Source organism: Thalassophryne amazonica, chromosome 12, assembly GCF_902500255.1.
Source record: "Thalassophryne amazonica chromosome 12, fThaAma1.1, whole genome shotgun sequence".
In the NCBI taxonomy this organism is placed as follows: Eukaryota; Metazoa; Chordata; class Actinopteri; order Batrachoidiformes; family Batrachoididae; genus Thalassophryne; species Thalassophryne amazonica.
In genome coordinates, this window is record NC_047114.1 from 97,278,400 (window position 1) to 97,298,076 (window position 19,677).

The following is a 19,677-nucleotide window of genomic DNA, read 5'->3' on the forward strand; positions in this document are numbered from 1 at the left end:
ACCCTGACATTGAGGTGAATGTGAGGCATTATTGTAAAGCGCTTTGAGCGTCTGATGCAGATGGAAAAGCGCTATATAAATGCAGTCCATTTAAGCTAGTAAACATGGGGAGAAATGTTTTGTTGTTGGCAAGTTGAAACACTGCTTCAAAAGGTTTCAGATCTCCGCCCCCTGTTGGCCGCAGAGTGCATGCTGGGTACATATTAAATCACAGATAGCGAGCTGTCTGCAGCGGCTCTGCAGCGCCTCTGCAGCTATATTTGCACCGTCACCAACAATTCATTGGTTCAAACCAGAAACACATGTTGCTGTGGTTTGCATCAGAGGAATTTTTATTTTTATTTTTATTTTCCTGAGGCGACTTCAAGCTGCAGTTGAGAGGAGTCATTAATTAAAAAAATAGAAAAGAAAAAGAAGATGGCTGGTTTGAATGAGTGAGGGAATGATAAACAGAGACACAAGTCAAAAACAGATATCAAACAAATAAGATGGGGAACATCTGTGCACCTCACCCAGACATGTCCTTGAGACACGTCCTCGTCAAGACATGTCCCAGAGACACGTCCTCATCGAGACACGTCCTCACTGCAAACCTGACCGAGCTGAACATTATTGATATACAGAAGATAGATAGAGACAGAGAGATGGAGCTTGTCTTATGATTTTCCACATCTCCTAATAATAAAACATTTTCTTTCCATGAAGCTACATTTTGGACATTTAGGTGGCGCTGCTGTGCTCTTGAAGGTGGCAGAGGTCAGGCTAAATACTGTATTTTCCAGAATATAATATATTGTTTTTGTTTTTGAATACTTTGGAGGCCCTGCAACTTGTACTCAGGTGCAGCTTATATACCAAAAAATGCACATCCATTATTAATAATAAAAACTATAATAATGACTGTTTATATCGGACTTTCCCAGGAATCAAAGCACTAAACAAAATAAACTCTAATAATAAAAGAAAAATAAAAGGTAAACTGTAAGAATGCACAAAAATCCCAAATGAAAGAGCTGATGATATACAGCAGAAAAAATTATACTCAGGTGCAATTTATATACGGTTTATTCCTCTTCAAGAAGCATTTTTTTGAGGTGCGACTTGTATTCCAGAAAATACGGTAATCTGTGCATATAAGTAGCACAGCTCTGAGCTGAGCACTGTGTTACAGCATAACGGTGGTGTAACTCTGCCATCAGTGGTGGGCACAGTTCCGATAATCCGATAACCGATAATTATCAAAGATAAAGTTTTCATTATCTTAACTTTGAAAACCATTATTGGACTAATTATCTTCCGATAAATCTTTGTCCGATAACTTTTAGACCGTTAACGTGGTAAACAAAAGTGAACAGATGTGTAGTTCTACCCTCTGCAAACAGAGAAGAGCTGCTTCTAGAAGAAACCATTCTATCCTCTGCAGGCAAAGGAGAACTGGTCACAAAAAAAAAAAATCATTTCTTTTAACCCCATACTGATATGCAGCCAATAACACCCAAGTCATCCAGAGGCATACATTTTTAACTTAGGGTTCAAATTTTAACCAAAGTTATTTTTGACAAGTTATTTAAATTAATGTCACGTCTGAAGTTGTATAAAGTGAAAATATCAGATATATGTTTTAGTTTTAAAGTAATGAGCTAATTTTTAAGGTTTTAGTGTGGACATGCTGTGTCCAGGTGCATTATGGGTGATAGGGTAATCTCAGTATGTTCACGAAACGCATTTGAGACACTCTGATCAGGCTCCATAGACAACAGCATTAAATTCTAGTGCCTAAAACTCTCGTGAATATATTCTCTGGGTTTATAGATGTTGTTATTGTGTTTGCGTTTATTAAATTCCACGCATCTAAAACGTAGCAAGTAGCAACACAGATTATCTGGAATTTTGTTTTGGCAAGTTTTCAAGGTCTCTGCTGCCATCTACTGGCCAGTAGTGTTCATGGCAGTATTCAAACTGAAGCTGGGCTGATATTTTCAATCACTGTACTTGGTTCCAGCTCAGCTGTACGACAGAACTGTAAGTAAGTAAGTAAGTAAACTTTATTTATATAGCGCTTTTCACAGACAGGGGTCACAAAGCGCTTTACAAGGTAAAACAATAAAAATATACAGTAAAACACTCAGTACTAAAAGATTATTGGCCATGAAAAGCCTGTTTAAAAAGTAGAGTCTTTAGTTGCTTTTTGAACATCTCAACAGAGTCCAGGGATCGCAGGGACAGAGGGAGTTCGTTCCAGAGACGAGGCGCTACGGCTTTAAAAGATCGGTCTCCTCGAGTTTTAAAGGAGGTTCGAGGAACCATCAACAGGTTCTGGCCTAAAGATCTGAGGCTGCGGGCTGAGGTGTAAGGCTGAATCAAGTCAGCAATGTAATCAGGAGCCTGACCATGTAGTGCTCTGAAAGTCAAAACCAAGATTTTAAAATTAATTCTGGAGGCAACAGGGAGCCAGTGGCGGGATTCCAAGATAGGCGTGATGTGGGCTATCCTGTTGGTGCGGGTCAGAAGCCTCGCAGCAGAGTTGTGGACATACTGCAACCGATTTATCTCCTTCTTACCCAGGCAAGTGAACAGGCTGTTGCAATAGTCCAACCGCGTGGAGACAAAGGCATGGATGGTTTCCTCTAATTCTTTCTGTGACACCAATTGTTTAAGTTTGGCAATATTTCGCAGTTGAAAGAAGCAACTCTTCACAAGCTTGCTTGCGTGCTGAGCAAGAGACATTCCTTCATCAAAAATAATGCCAAGGTTTCTAAGGCTTGTTTTTGCTGTTAAGCCCAAGTCACCAAGGAGGCTCCTGATAACAGGAATAGCACTGTCAGGGGCAACAATAAGTGTCTCAGTTTTTTCAGAGTTCAGTTGCAGACGGTTTCCATTAAGCCACTTCTTCACCTGTGACAGGCAGTCAAATAAAGAGTTCAATTTGTGGACTTCTGAAATCTTAAAGGAACAGTACAGTTGTAAGTCGTCCGCAAACAGGTGGTAGGAAATATCCCTGAAGTCCTGAATCAACTGGCCGAGGGGAAGGACATACAATTGAAACAGCAGTGGCCCCAAAACAGAATCTTGCGGGACACCATACTGTAAAGCAGCTGTTTTCGATAGTTTATGGCCAGCCAACACACTAAAGGTCCTCTCCTCCAAGTATGAGGCAAACCACTTCAGCACGGACCCCGACAACCCTACCAGATCGCGCAGCCGGTTGACCATAATGCTATGGTCGACGGTGTCGAAGGCTGCGGACAGGTCTAGCAGGACTAGGACCGTGCATCTTCCTGCGTCAGCGGCCATCATGATATCACTAGACACTCTCAGTAGTGCGGTCTCGGTGGAGTGGTGTTTCCGAAAGCCTGACTGAAAAGTGTCATAGATGTTGTGCATCTCAAGGAAAGACGTTAGTTGTTTTGCGACCACTTTTTCCAGAATTTTTGCTAGAAAGGGGAGCTTCGATATTGGCCGGAAATTCTTAAGCTCAGACTGGTCCAAGTTAGGCTTTTTGAGTCTTGGTTCCACCACAGCATGTTTAAATGAGCTTGGAAAGAGACCGGATGACAGGGACATGTTAAACATTTTCATGACCCATGGCCCGATTGAGTCAAAAGTATCTAAAAAAAAGCTTGGAGGGCATGAGGTCAGGTTCATTTTAGTTGCAACTGCTGCATTGTCTTGTAGTGACACTCGGTTGAAAGACGACCAGACTTGTAGTGGCAGTTCAGGCCGGACTGGGCCAGACCACAAGGGGTCAGTAAAGGCATTTTTTATGTGTCTGACCTTATCAACAAAGAACTCCAAGAGGTCAGTGCCATCTGCTTTACAAAACTCAGAGGTTGCAGAGGCAGCATGGGACACGAGAGAGTTAATTGTGTTAAAAAGCACCTTCGGATTTCCCTTATTGGACATTATCAGGCGATGGAAATATTTAGATCTTGCCTCTCTTAATGCATCATTTAACGTGGAAATAAGGTAATATAAAAAACTAAACTGTAACTATAAAATAACTGCACAGTGTAAAAGTTCAGAACGCACGATTTATGTTCTCACACACATTGTACGTTCAAAAACCACACGTCGGACTTGTGTTTCCAGAAGCAAAATGTAAACAGCTTTTTTTTTCAAACTTAATTTACAAAAACTCTTGATGGGAGACATCAAAGTTTAAAAAACAAAACAAAAAACATTACAAGACAGGTCTGCGGTGTTTGCACAGGCACAGTGAGAGAGGTTGGACGCGTGTAGCGCTTCAGCAACGGGATACCCTCACGACGGCCGACCAGAATATCAAACAGGTTTGATTTATTATTATTTATTTTAGCACTGTTGTCGTGCGTTACCTGTGCTGCTCCACAGCCTGTCTAGTGGATTTTTATTTTGTTTTAGCACTGTTGTCGTGCGTTGCCTGTGCTGCTCCACAGCCTGTCCAGTGGATTTTTATTTTTATTTTATTTTATTTTTTAGCACTGTTGTGCGTTACCTGTGCTGCTCCACAGCCTGTCTAGTGGATTTTTATTTTATTTTAGCACTGTTGTCGTGCGTTACCTGTGCTGCTCCACAGCCTGTCTAGTGTCGGATTCCCTGTTTGGGAATCCGCTAGCTTAGCGTAGCTACTAGCTCTTAGCCGTTTTAGCATGGCGGCTTCTCCTGTCTCTCCCGTACTTTTCTGCTCTGGGTGTGAAATGTTTAGTTATTCCTCGGCCTCTTTTAGCAGTAACGATACATGTAATAAGTGCAGCTTATTCGTAGCTTTGGAGGCCAGGCTGGACGAATTGGAGGCTCGGCTCCGCACCGTGGAAAATTCTACAGCTAGCCAGGCCCCTGTAGTCGGTGCGGACCAAGGTAGCTTAGCCGCCGTTAGTTCCCCCCTGGCAGACCCCGTGCAGTCGGGAAGGCAGGCTGACTGGGTGACTGTGAGGAGGAAGCGTAGCCCTAAACAGAAGCCCCGTGTACACCGTCAACCCGTTCACATCTCTAACCGTTTTTCCCCACTCGACGATACACTCGCCGAGGATCAAACTCTGGTTATTGGCGACTCTGTTTTGAGAAATGTGAAGTTAGCGACACCAGCAACCATTGTCAATTGTCTTCCGGGGGCCAGAGCAGGCGACATCGAAGGACATTTGAAATTGCTGGCTAAGGCTAAGCGTAAATTTGGTAAGATTGTAATTCACGTCGGCAGTAATGACACTCGGTTACGCCAATCGGAGGTCACTAAAATTAACATTGAATCGGTGTGTAACTTTGCAAAAACAATGTCGGACTCTGTTGTTTTCTCTGGGCCCCTCCCCAATCAGACCGGGAGTGACATGTTTAGCCGCATGTTCTCCTTGAATTGCTGGCTGTCTGAGTGGTGTCCAAAAAATGAGGTGGGCTTCATAGATAATTGGCAAAGCTTCTGGGGAAAACCTGGTCTTGTTAGGAGAGACGGCATCCATCCCACTTTAGAGGGAGCAGCTCTCATTTCTAGAAATCTGGCCAATTTTTTGGGATCCTCCAAACTGTGACTGTCTAGCGTTGGGACCAGGAGGCAGAGCTGTGGTCTTATACACCTCTCTGCAGCTTCTCTCCCCCTGCCATCCCCTCATTACCCCATCCCCGTAGAGACGGTGCCTGCTCCCAGACCACCAATAACCAGCAAAAATCTATTTAAGCATAAAAATTCAAAAAGAAAAAATAATATAGCACCTTCAATTGCACCACAGACTAAAACAGTTAAATGTGGTCTATTAAACATTAGGTCTCTTTCTTCTAAGTCCCTGTTGGTAAATGATATAATAATTGATCAACGTATTGATTTATTCTGCCTAACAGAAACTTGGTTACAGCAGGATGAATATGTTAGTTTAAATGATTCAACACCCCCGAGTCACACTAACTGTCAGAATGCTCGTAGCACGGGCCGGGGCGGAGGATTAGCAGCAATCTTCCATTCCAGCTTATTAATTAATCAAAAACCTAGACAGAGCTTTAATTCATTTGAAAGCTTGTATCTTAGTCTTGTCCATCCAAATTGGAAGTCCCAAAACCAGTTTTATTTGTTATTATCTATCGTCCACCTGGTCGTTACTGTGAGTTTCTCTGTGAATTTTCAGACCTTTTGTCTGACTTAGTGCTTAGCTCAGATAAGATAATTATAGTGGGCGATTTTAACATCCACACAGATGCTGAGAATGACAGCCTCAACACTTCATTTAATCTATTATTAGACTCTATCGGCTTTGCTCAAAAAGTAAATGAGTCCACCCACCACTTTAATCATATTTTAGATCTTGTTCTGACTTATGGTATGGAAATAGAAGACTTAACAGTATTCCCTGAAAACTCCCTTTTGTCTGATCATTTTTTAATAACATTTACATTTACCCTGATGGACTACCCTGCAGTGGGGAATAAGTTTCATTACACTAGAAGTCTTTCAGAAAGCGCTGTAACTAGGTTTAAGGATATGATTCCTTCTTTATGTTCTCTAATGTCATATACCAACACAGAGCAGAGTAGCTACCTAAACTCTGTAAGGGAGTTAGAGTATCTTGTCAATAGTTTTACATCCTCATTGAAGACAACTTTGGATGCTGTAGCTCCTCTGAAAAAGAGAGCTTTAAATCAGAAGTGTCTGACTCCGTGGTATAACTCACAAACTCGTAGCTTAAAGCAGATAACCCGTAAGTTGGAGAGGAAATGGCGTCTCACTAATTTAGAAGATCTTCACTTAGCCTGGAAAAAGAGTTTGTTGCTCTATAAGAAAGCCCTTCGTGAAGCTAGGACATCTTTCTACTCATCACTAATTGAAGAAAATAAGAACAACCCCAGGTTTCTTTTCAGCACTGTAGCCAGGCTGACAAAGAGTCAGAGCTCTATTGAGCTGAGTATTCCATTAACTTTAACTAGTAATGACTTCATGACTTTCTTTGCTAACAAAATTTTGACTATTAGAGAAAAAAATACTCATAACCATCCCAAAGATGTATCGTTATCTTTGGCTGCTTTCAGTGATGCCGGTATTTGGTTAGACTCTTTCTCTCCGATTGTTCTGTCTGAGTTATTTTCATTAGTTACTTCATCCAAACCATCAACATGCTTATTAGACCCCATTCCTGCCAGGCTGCTCAAGGAAGTCCTACCATTATTTAATGCTTCAATCTTAAATATGATCAATCTATCTTTGTTAGTTGGTTATGTACCACAGGCCTTTAAGATGGCAGTAATTAAACCATTACTTAAAAAGCCATCACTTGACCCAGCTATCTTAGCTAATTATAGGCCAATCTCCAACCTTCCTTTTCTCTCAAAGATTCTTGAGAGGGTAGTTGTAAAACAGCTAACTGATCACCTGCAGAGGAATGGTCTATTTGAAGAGTTTCAGTCAGGTTTTAGAATTCATCATAGTACAGAAACAGCATTAGTGAAGGTTACAAATGATCTTCTTATGGCTTCGGACAGTGGACTTATCTCTGTGCTTGTTCTGTTGGACCTCAGTGCTGCTTTTGATACTGTTGACCATAAAATTTTATTACAGAGATTAGAGCATGTCATAGGTATTAAAGGCATTGCGCTGCGGTGGTTTGAATCATATTTGTCTAATAGATTACAGTTTGTTCATGTAAATGGGGAATCTTCTTCACAGACTAAAGTTAATTATGGAGTTCCACAAGGTTCTGTGCTAGGACCAATTTTATTCACTTTATACATGCTTCCCTTGGGCAGTATTATTAGACGGTATTGCTTAAATTTTCATTGTTACGCAGATGATACCCAGCTTTATCTATCCATGAAGCCAGAGGATACGCACCAATTAGCTAAACTGCAGGATTGTCTTACAGACATAAAGACATGGATGACCTCTAATTTCCTGCTTTTAAACTCAGATAAAACTGAAGTTATTGTACTTGGCCCCACAAATCTTAGAAGCATGGTGTCTAACCAGATCGTTACTCTGGATGGCATTTCCCTGATCTCTAGTAATACTGTGAGAAATCTTGGAGTTATTTTTGATCAGGATATGTCATTCAAAGCGCATATTAAACAAATATGTAGGACTGCCTTTTTGCATTTACGCAATATCTCTAAAATCAGAAAGGTCTTGTCTCAGAGTGATGCTGAAAAACTAATTCATGCATTTGTTTCCTCTAGGCTGGACTATTGTAATTCATTATTATCAGGTTGTCCTAAAAGTTCCCTAAAAAGCCTTCAGTTGGTTCAGAATGCTGCAGCTAGAGTACTGACGGGGACTAGCAGGAGAGAGCATATCTCACCCGTGTTGGCCTCCCTTCATTGGCTTCCTGTTAATGCTAGAATAGAATTTAAAATTCTTCTTCTTACTTATAAGGTTTTGAATAATCAGGTCCCATCTTATCTTAGGGACCTCATAGTACCATATTACCCCATTAGAGCGCTTCGCTCTCAGACTGCGGGCTTACTTGTAGTTCCTAGGGTTTGTAAGAGTAGAATGGGAGGCAGAGCCTTCAGCTTTCAGGCTCCTCTCCTGTGGAACCAGCTCCCAATTCAGATCAGGGAGACAGATACCCTCTCTACTTTTAAGATTAGGCTTAAAACTTTCCTTTTCGCTAAGGCTTATAGTTAGGGCTGGATCGGGTGACCCTGGACCATCCCTTGGTTATGTTGCTTTAGACGTAGACTGTGTTTCATAATTATTGTATGGCCTTGCCTTGCAATGTGGAGCGCCTTGGGGCAACTGTTTGTTGTGATTTGGCGCTATACAAGAAAAAAGTTGATTGAGTTGATTGATTGATTTTCATCTGACCATACGATCACCGATCAGGAGGTGGTCGTGAGATGTTAAACGCAGCTCGTTACTCCATGTATACTAAACAATGCACGATGCGTGATTATCCTGAAACTCGGTGCAATCCAAAAAATTCTCGCACAAATGAAAATCAGCTGAAAAAGGGCCAAAACTCGCACTGGAACCAGTAGATCATGGCGGTGTTCTATTTATTTTGACACCAGTTATATCAGACGGTTATTAAATTACAACTTGGCTTTTTTTTTTTTATGCTTTTTTTCTTACAAATAAAAAAAATGGCATATTTTACAAAAGCACATTTATCTGTAAACACCAACACATGACACACCTCACATTAACGTGTTGGTTTACATAGAATGAATCAACCAATCAGTGTTAGCGGAGGCACATTTTACCCAGAATGCCATCTGTCTGTGTTTGTTACAAAACTTCAGAATTAGTGCATTATTCAACATTAAAAGATATATGTTATATCTTAACTTTGTACAAATGACAGAATTGACATTAATGGAGTTATTCTATCAGTATTCATTTTATTTGTATCACTTCCTGTTCCGGAGCACAGCGGTGTTTTGCTGTATCTGTTAATTTTGGCTCTCTGTTGGGACTGTTTACACAGAGACTGCTACCTGCTGCTTTGGACTTTGAACTAATAGTCTTTTTCAAGACTTTTTTACTTTTTTACCTTTTTATTTTTTTTTTTTTTTTTTTTTTTTTTTTTTTTTTTTTTTTTTTTTTTTTTTTTTTTTTTTTTTTTTTTTTTTTTTTTTTTTTTTTTTACTTTTTTACTTGACTCTACTGGTGGTCGGCTCTCACTGCGGTATTGTATCACTTCTTGTTCCGGAGCACAGCGGTGTTTTTCTGTATCTGTTAGCTGTTTGATCTGCGCAGTTAGATTGATCTAGTTATCTAGATTACGATTTGTTTCCCAGTGTAATCTTTACGTGCCTTAACTAAAGCACTCCTTCTGCTGAATCACCTCTAAATTATTTACACATTATTCGCTTTGCGTGTTTTTAGGAATCCGCTAGCTTAGCGTAGCTACTAGCTCTTAGCCGATTTAGCATGGCGGCTTCTCCTGTCTCTCCCGCACTTTTCTGCTCTGGGTGTGAAATGTTTAGTTATTCCTCGGCCTCCTTTAGCAGTAATGGTACTTGTAATAAGTGTAGCTTATTCGTAGCTTTGGAGGCCAGGCTGGGCGAATTGGAGACTCGGCTCCGCACCGTGGAAAATTCTACAGCTAGCAAGGCCCCTGTAGTCGGTGCGGACCAAGGTAGCTTAGCCGCCGTTAGTTCCCCCCTGGCAGATCCCGAGCAGCCGGGAAAGCAGGCCGACTGGGTGACTGTGAGGAGGAAGCGTAGCCCTAAACAGAAGCCCCATGTACACCGCCAACCCGTTCACATCTCTAACCGTTTTTCCCCACTCGACGATACACCCGCCGAGGATCAAACTCTGGTTATTGGCGACTCTGTTTTGAGAAGTGTGAAGTTAGCGACACCAGCAACCATAGTCAATTGTCTTCCGGGGGCCAGAGCAGGCGACATTGAAGGAAATTTGAAACTGCTGGCTAAGGCTAAGCGTAAATTTGGTAAGATTGTAATTCACGTCGGCAGTAATGACACCCGGTTACGCCAATCGGAGGTCACTAAAATTAACATTGAATCGGTGTGTAACTTTGCAAAAACAATGTCGGACTCTGTAGTTTTCTCTGGGCCCCTCCCCAATCAGACCGGGAGTGACATGTTTAGCCGCATGTTCTCCTTGAATTGCTGGCTGTCTGAGTGGTGTCCAAAAAATGAGGTGGGCTTCATAGATAATTGGCAAAGCTTCTGGGGAAAACCTGGTCTTGTTAGGAGAGACGGCAGCCATCCCACTTTGGATGGAGCAGCTCTCATTTCTAGAAATCTGGCCAATTTTCTTAAATCCTCCAAACCGTGACTATCCAGGGTTGGGACCAGGAAGCAGAGTTGTAGTCTTACACACCTCTCTGCAGCTTCTCTCCCCCTGCCATCCCCTCATTGCCCCATCCCCGTAGAGACGGTGCCTGCTCCCAGACTACCAATAACCAGCAAAAATCTATTTAAGCATAAAAATTCAAAAAGAAAAAATAATATAGCACCTTCAACTGCACCACAGACTAAAACAGTTAAATGTGGTCTATTAAACATTAGGTCTCTCTCTTCTAAGTCCCTGTTGGTAAATGATATAATAATTGATCAACATATTGATTTATTCTGCCTAACAGAAACCTGGTTACAGCAGGATGAATATGTTAGTTTAAATGAGTCAACACCCCGAGTCACACTAACTGTCAGAATGCTCGTAGCACGGGCCGGGGTGGAGGATTAGCAGCAATCTTCCATTCCAGCTTATTAATTAATCCAAAACCCAGACAGAGCTTTAATTCATTTGAAAGCTTGTCTCTTAGTCTTGTCCATCCAAATTGGAAGTCCCAAAAACCAGTTTTATTTGTTATTATCTATCGTCCACCTGGTCGTTACTGTGAGTTTCTCTGTGAATTTTCAGACCTTTTGTCTGACTTAGTGCTTAGCTCAGATAAGATAATTATAGTGGGCGATTTTAACATCCACACAGATGCTGAGAATGACAGCCTCAACACTGCATTTAATCTATTATTAGACTCTATTGGCTTTGCTCAAAAAGTAAATGAGTCCACCCACCACTTAATCATATCTTAGATCTTGTTCTGACTTATGGTATGGAAATAGAAGACTTAACAGTATTCCCTGATAACTCCCTTCTGTCTGATCATTTCTTAATAACATTTACATTTACTCTGATGGACTACCCAGCAGTGGGGAATAAGTTTCATTACACTAGAAGTCTTTCAGAAAGCGCTGTAACTAGGTTTAAGGATATGATTCCTTCTTTATGTTCTCTAATGCCATATACCAACACAGTGCAGAGTAGCTACCTAAACTCTGTAAGGGAGATAGAGTATCTCGTCAATAGTTTTACATCCTCATTGACGACAACTTTGGATGCTGTAGCTCCTCTGAAAAAGAGAGCTTTAAATCAGAAGTGTCTGACTCCGTGGTATAACTCACAAACTCGTAGCTTAAAGCAGATAACCCGTAAGTTGGAGAGGAAATGGCGTCTCACTAATTTAGAAGATCTTCACTTAGCCTGGAAAAAGAGTCTGTTGCTCTATAAAAAAGCCCTTCGTAAAGCTAGGACATCTTTCTACTCATCACTAATTGAAGAAAATAAGAACAACCCCAGGTTTCTTTTCAGCACTGTAGCCAGGCTGACAAAGAGTCAGAGCTCTATTGAGCTGAGTATTCCATTAACTTTAACTAGTAATGACTTCATGACTTTCTTTGCTAACAAAATTTTAACTATTAGAGAAAAAATTACTCATAACCATCCCAAAGACGTATCGTTATCTTTGGCTGCTTTCAGTGATGCCGGTATTTGGTTAGACTCTTTCTCTCCGATTGTTCTGTCTGAGTTATTCTCATTAGTTACTTCATCCAAACCATCAACATGTTTATTAGACCCCATTCCTACCAGGCTGCTCAAGGAAGCCCTACCATTATTTAATGCTTCGATCTTAAATATGATCAATCTATCTTTGTTAGTTGGCTATGTACCACAGGCTTTTAAGGTGGCAGTAATTAAACCATTACTTAAAAAGCCATCACTTGACCCAGCTATCTTAGCTAATTATAGGCCAATCTCCAACCTTCCTTTTCTCTCAAAAATTCTTGAAAGGGTAGTTGTAAAACAGCTAACTGATCATCTGCAGAGGAATGGTCTATTTGAAGAGTTTCAGTCAGGTTTTAGAATTCATCATAGTACAGAAACAGCATTAGTGAAGGTTACAAATGATCTTCTTATGGCCTCGGACAGTGGACTCATCTCTGTGCTTGTTCTGTTAGATCTCAGTGCTGCTTTTGATACTGTTGACCATAAAATTTTATTACAGAGATTAGAGCATGCCATAGGTATTAAAGGCACTGCGCTGCGGTGGTTTGAATCATATTTGTCTAATAGATTACAATTTGTTCATGTAAATGGGGAATCTTCTTCACAGACTAAAGTTAATTATGGAGTTCCACAAGGTTCTGTGCTAGGACCAATTTTATTCACTTTATACATGCTTCCCTTAGGCAGTATTATTAGACGGTATTGCTTAAATTTTCATTGTTACGCAGATGATACCCAGCTTTATCTATCCATGAAGCCAGAGGACACACACCAATTAGCTAAACTGCAGGATTGTCTTACAGACATAAAGACATGGATGACCTCTAATTTCCTGCTTTTAAACTCAGATAAAACTGAAGTTATTGTACTTGGCCCCACAAATCTTAGAAACATGGTGTCTAACCAGATCCTTACTCTGGATGGCATTACCCTGACCTCTAGTAATACTGTGAGAATCTTGGAGTCATTTTTGATCAGGATATGTCATTCAAGTGCATATTAAACAAATATGTAGGACTGCTTTTTTGCATTTACGCAATATCTCTAAAATCAGAAAGGTCTTGTCTCAGAGTGATGCTGAAAAACTAATTCATGCATTTATTTCCTCTAGGCTGGACTATTGTAATTCATTATTATCAGGTTGTCCTAAAAGTTCCCTAAAAAGCCTTCAGTTAATTCAAAATGCTGCAGCTAGAGTACTGACGGGGACTAGAAGGAGAGAGCATATCTCACCCATATTGGCCTCTCTTCATTGGCTTCCTGTTAATTCTAGAATAGAATTTAAAATTCTTCTTCTTACTTATAAGGTTTTGAATAATCAGGTCCCATCTTATCTTAGGGACCTCGTAGTACCATATTACCCCAATAGAGCGCTTCGCTCTCAGACTGCAGGCTTACTTGTAGTTCCTAGGGTTTGTAAGAGTAGAATGGGAGGCAGAGCCTTCAGCTTTCAGGCTCCTCTCCTGTGGAACCAGCTCCCAATTCAGATCAGGGAGACAGACACCCTCTCTACTTTTAAGATTAGGCTTAAAACTTTCCTTTTTGCTAAAGCTTATAGTTAGGGCTGGATCAGGTGACCCTGAACCATCCCTTAGTTATGCTGCTATAGACGTAGACTGCTGGGGGGTTCCCATGATGCACTGTTTCTTTTTCTTTTTGCTCTGTATGCACCACTCTGCATTTAATCATTAGTGATCGATCTCTGCTCCCCTCCACAGCATGTCTTTTTCCTGGTTCTCTCCCTCAGCCCCAACCAGTCCCAGCAGAAGACTGCCCCTCCCTGAGCCTGGTTCTGCTGGAGGTTTCTTCCTGTTAAAAGGGAGTTTTTCCTTCCCACTGTAGCCAAGTGCTTGCTCACAGGGGGTCGTTTTGACCGTTGGGGTTTTACATAATTATTGTATGGCCTTGCCTTACAATATAAAGCGCCTTGGGGCAACTGTTTGTTGTGATTTGGCGCTATATAAAAAAAAATTGATTGATTGATTGATTTATACACCAAACCATAAGTCAGCACTGCTTTATTTTTCAAGACCCCGGCCTGACGGCAGCGTTGTGATTGAGTAGAGAGTTGAACTGTGCAGCTCCTCTCAGCTTGCGTCTGTCCTGGAAGCCATGTCATAAACAGGAGCTTCCAGCAGGGGGCAGGATGCCCAAAGACAGAAGTGCTGACTCATTGTTTGGGTCTGTTGTCGCTTTTGATGCTTCCAAAAGCGATCGTGGTGTTGAAACTCAAAATCAGCTTGTTAGTAGTTGCAAGTGTACCGGAGACAATACTGCAATTTATCGGTTATCGATTATTTGTAACTTCCGATACATTTTTGGGTGGTTTATTGTTTTAGCTTTATCAAAGATAACTTTTCAGTTATCTGATTATCTGTTTTTGAAGTTAATTTTTTGGTTATCTGTGCCCACCACTGTCTGCCATAAACCCAGCGTAGGAAGCTTTATGCGTGGTGTTATGCACACCAGACGTAAGCTGAGTCGAGGTTCTTTCTCCAAAGTCAAGATAAGTAGATTACATGGCTGTAAATAATTTATATTTCTTGAATCCATCACCGCTGTACTCGACGATAGAAAAACCTTCAAAACATGAAACAAACATTTTGAAAGGATAAACTAAGACCAGCTCTGGCCTGGGAGACGGTAAATACCACACCGTGATGCTACGCATGTTCTGATGTTCATCACTATTACCAACTACCATAAAAACCACTAATCACTAATAAGACGCAGTGTGACGCCCGATCAATACAATGATCCTGTCATCTGTATGTGTGTGTGTGTCTGTGTGTGTGTAAATACTGCATGTCTTGGCAAAAGTGATGTTCAGTGAGCTGCTCTTCTGTAGTACATTTTTTTGAAGTACTTTGTCTCGGGGGGTTGAACCTGCTATAAAAATCGAAAAAATCTTCTCCACGAGGCTCATTTTTCACCAGCTGTGTGAACTTTCAGGGGCATTTTCCCCCCTGAGCAAACATCAATTTCTGGCTTTGACAGAAGCTGACATTTGTCAAACACAGACCAACACACACACACACACACACACACACAGAGTGAAATATGTGCCAGCTGAGCAGGATCGAAGCTCACGTCATCCCTCGCCGCTCGCTCGTCCACATCGTTCATCATGTCGCCCTTTTAATGACACCACCTGTGTCAACAGCGAACGGTCCAGAGGCGTGTCTGCGTGTGTGTGTGTGTGTGTGTGTGTGTGTGTGTGTGTGTGTGTGTGTGTGTGTGTGTGTGTGTGTGTGCCACATGTTTAGAGGCATGCTCACATCTGGTGTGGCAACATGAGAATGCACACACACACACACACACACACACCTCACAGGGAGGGGCGTTTGACTGTCAGCCACGCCTCTTGCTGTCTTCCTCCAACAGTCAGTCGCCGTCTCGTGACCTCAATCGTGTCACTTTACCACAAACAAGGTGTGAACGTCCAGCTGGGAGGACGTCTGCAGATGGACACGCTCAGAGTTCAGGGCAGCGGCATCGACTGCTGGTTTGTAAAACATGAGAACAGAATCAAATTCTAATTCTTCAACAGTCGTTCTGCACATTTGGGGACAAGATGTCTCTAAGAAACGCTTTTTTTTTTCCACGCCCACCACGTGCACTCCTGAAATCACGACACTGTTGTCACTCGTGTGGCTGTGTTGATCTAAAAATGTGGTGTAAAGTTTGTGTTCAATGTTGTAAAATTGTGCGTCAGCCAGGTCTGAAGTCCAGGTCTGTGACGAGGGTGGAACTCAGACGCACCTTACACACACAGGTCCACAATACACGTACAGCCTACACACTGCACCGTCACTCAGCTGTGTGCTAGTAGGAACTACTGTCATTGTTGGTTGTAGTAGTAGTAGTAGTAGTAGTAGTAGTAGTAGTAGAATGCAGAGATTGTAAAGTGAAAACAACAGCACTATATGCCATAAATTACATGACAAAAGTGATTAAACTGAGAGTGACCCCTCTCCACTGTACACAAAAATAACAGTGTATTAACACCAGCAACCTACTGTGTAATTGTCGGTCAGTTGTATGACATCTGAAGAAATACAGTATGGTGTATTTTAATATAATATACTAATTAAAAAGTGCAGGACCAACAGACTGAAAATCTCCTTTGTCCCTCAGACCATCAGACTGTACAACTCCTCAGTCAGGGGCAGGAGGAGTAACAGGAAGACAGAGGACAGGAAGGAGAGCAACAATAGGAGCCAGTAGTGATCAGTGTGTCTGGTATTTATATTTGTGTTGTTAGATATATTTGTGTGTTTATCTGTTATTTTGTTATTTTGTTTTCTTTATTTGTTTTGGTATTAAGTAATCACTTAAATGATTATTTTCTTAGTTTGATATGCTTTTAGTCTGTTATTTGTTTAAGTGTGCATGTCGAACTGGGTTGAATTGGTTTTATCACTTAGAACAAATAGATTCAAGTTACAATATTGTAACTTGAATTAGTCCACAAGTAATAATTGTGGACTAATTGCTGTCTGAGGTAAAAGGAGTGTAAACGTAATTTCTCCACTGTGAGATCAATAAAGTATATCTCAATATAAATCATATGTCCCGTTATTGCGCGGGTTATAGGCAGGAGGCGGGACCTCCCTTGAATGTCCACGGGGACCAATAAGAGAAGGATTATATAAAATAAGGTCCAGCTTTGGCACACCCACGTTGTGTTTTATAAAAATGGTTTTAGTGCATTGTTCAGGGTTCTGAACAGATGGATCTCCTGCAAGAGAGAAGTTCTTCAGAACCCAGGCCTGTTTTTCAACGTGACTTTGAATAAATTTAAAAGTGCAAAACAGTTTGACTTTGTACTTTGTGAGGGACAGAATTACAGTAAGAACCAGGTAGATTTTAACACTGTATTTATATTTGCATTTTTTTTTTTTTTACTTTCACTTTTTGTACTCTGTGTGCTTCTTACCCTGTGTGCTGCTATACAGTGCTGCTGGCACCTCAATTTCCCTGAGAGAGTCTTCCTAAGGGATCAATAAAGTTCTAATCTTATCTATTCTAATCTAATTTATTCAGCCCAGTCTGTCTTTTTTGTGATAACATCAGAAAATGTCGCTATTTTTAACCATAACCCCCCCCAACACACACACACACACAGATTTTTTTATATGATATCATCATGAAGATGTGACAATTTGTGAAGGTATCACAAACTAATAGGTTAAATCACTTTTCATGATGCCGTCACAAACTGGTGTGAGATCAGATTGTATTTATATCAACCCTGTACTGGTCTCAGATGTTACCGCTGGTCAGCAGGTATGCAGATGGTGTAGCGCTTTAGTACAAGTAATACTGTATAGTTCTGAATATAAGACCACCCTATCTCTCTTTTTCAAAACATTTTTTGTAAAAAAAAAAAAAAAAAAAAAAAAAATTGTTTTTTATAAAGAAATAAAAATGTTTTTAATTAAAAGCTATACTAATAAAAGCACATTTTCCACTATAACTTCTCACTCCACTGCTTCACCTCAGGACACTTTGGTGGCCTCCCACGTGCCACTCCACCATGAAGCTCCATAACTGGTGATGCAACAGACAAAATTTACTGTGCTCTGTTTTTCCAGTCACAACCACAGAAGCCTGTATCTCCTTGAGAATTATGTATGTGTCTTGCTGGCTTCCCTCACTCACCTCTCTTTTGTGAGACCTGTCTGCTTCAGGTCATTACCATACATTACTATACTGTCTGTGTTTTGTAATGATTGATCCAAATGACGTCCATCACATATCCAGTGACTTGGAAATGTGTATGTATCCATCGCCTGACTTGTCTGAAGAAAACTGGCTGTAAAGGTGATAAATGATATGAACGATAATTGTTGTATTGCCTCTGGCCTCTGAAAATGGACAAACTGTGTATAAAAGTGGCAATAAATCCTAAATGCTTAACGCAATATTTTTGTTAAACCTCTCGATTAAAGCTGAACGTCTACACCCCGAGCGTCCGGTTCACGTTCACTGTGGTGGTGTGCAGCAGCAAAATTACTAAATTTGTTACGACCCAACTGCTTCTGGTCCTGACTGTATGTAGGGTAATTATGAGACATGATATGACCCCTGCATGCCCTCTGACCTCTGAGATTTCCCCTCGGACAGTCCAAATGACAGATGATTACTTTGTCCAAACATTCCTTGACACTTTAAAAACATGACAGTGTCGCCTCCCTACAGGTCCAGAATGTTCCAGGAACTTCACGGCTCCCAGGGGCATCATAAAGACACCGGGCTTCCCTGAAAAATACCCCAACAACTTGGATTGCACCTTCATGATCTTTGCCCCCAAGATGTCAGAGATCGTGGTGGAGTTTGACAGCTTCAGCATGGAACCCGACACCTCGCCACCGCCAGGCGCGCTCTGCCGATACGACTGGCTGGAGATTTGGGACGGCTTCCCTGCAGGTGAGGACCAGCCGAGGCTGAAAGGCTCCTGCGGTGATGCACGCGGCGAGGTTTTTGGATGACGGTGGGGGGAAGGTAAATAAATGAGCTCAAGGTGCGAGCAGAAGGAAATATTTGTGTTCAAAGACAAACATCGTTGGTAAAACCTTGTTGTAAAAAAGGAAACATGATGCCACAAATGCTCGTCACTGCTTCAGCTAATCTAAAATCCACGCTGACGATAATGAAGGCTCGCCGAGTGAAATGTCAAACAGGGTATTTGCAGATTTGTTGTTGTCTACAGATGATTTTACATGGTCAGTTTTGTGTTCACAGCTCCTGTGAAATAATTCACTTCGTATGGTGACTAAAGCAAAAATGTATAAAATATAAAACCGGAACGAACTATGTTAGCAAGAATCTGTCGCTATGCTAGCATCCTCATGCCAGCGCAGTGGGAGATTATTTATTATTATATCAACAGGGCAGGAAGCTCTCCTCTTAGCACGGAAACACAAAATATAGGTTAGCAGCTTTTAGCACAAACAGTAAACGCTCATAAAGTTTCATAGCATCAACAAGATCATCAGAAGAGCTGGAGTCTGTGGTGGAGGTGTCAGAGAGGAGGATGCTGAGGAAACTGCTCAGCATCTGGGACAGCACCTCCCACTCCCTGCATGCCACACTGACGTCCTACCAGAGCACCTTCAGACACCACTGAGGTGCACCACAGAACTCCACAGGAGCTCTTTCCTACCTGTGTCAATCAGACTGTATAACTCCTCCCCCCTCTACAGGATGAACACATAATGAACAAAGTTATTCGGGGTTTTCACGTATCCCATAGTCCCTTGCGTGCCAGAGAGTCGCTGCAGTGAAAACAACATAGAGAATCCACACAATGACAATTATAAATGAATATTATTCTACAAAAATGTCATTTTTTATGCTTTTCATCACATTAATAAGAGACTGTTGCATGATACCCTGAAAACTTGCTAAAACAATTATAACATATAATCCATGTCTGCTACATTTAATCTGCGTGGAATTTA

At 41.3% G+C, this 19,677-nt stretch overlaps 1 protein-coding gene across 1 annotated transcript in view; it reads left to right on the plus strand.

Moving 5' to 3' along the window:
- LOC117522651 (neuropilin-1a-like) overlaps positions 1 to 19,677 on the plus strand; it is a 165,706-nt gene that overhangs the window by 58,575 nt on the left and 87,454 nt on the right. Inside the window, exon 4 of the mRNA XM_034184103.1 lies at positions 18,416 to 18,643. Within this exon, the coding sequence (XP_034039994.1) occupies positions 18,416 to 18,643 (228 nt within the window). The remainder of the gene's footprint in view (positions 1 to 18,415; positions 18,644 to 19,677) is intronic.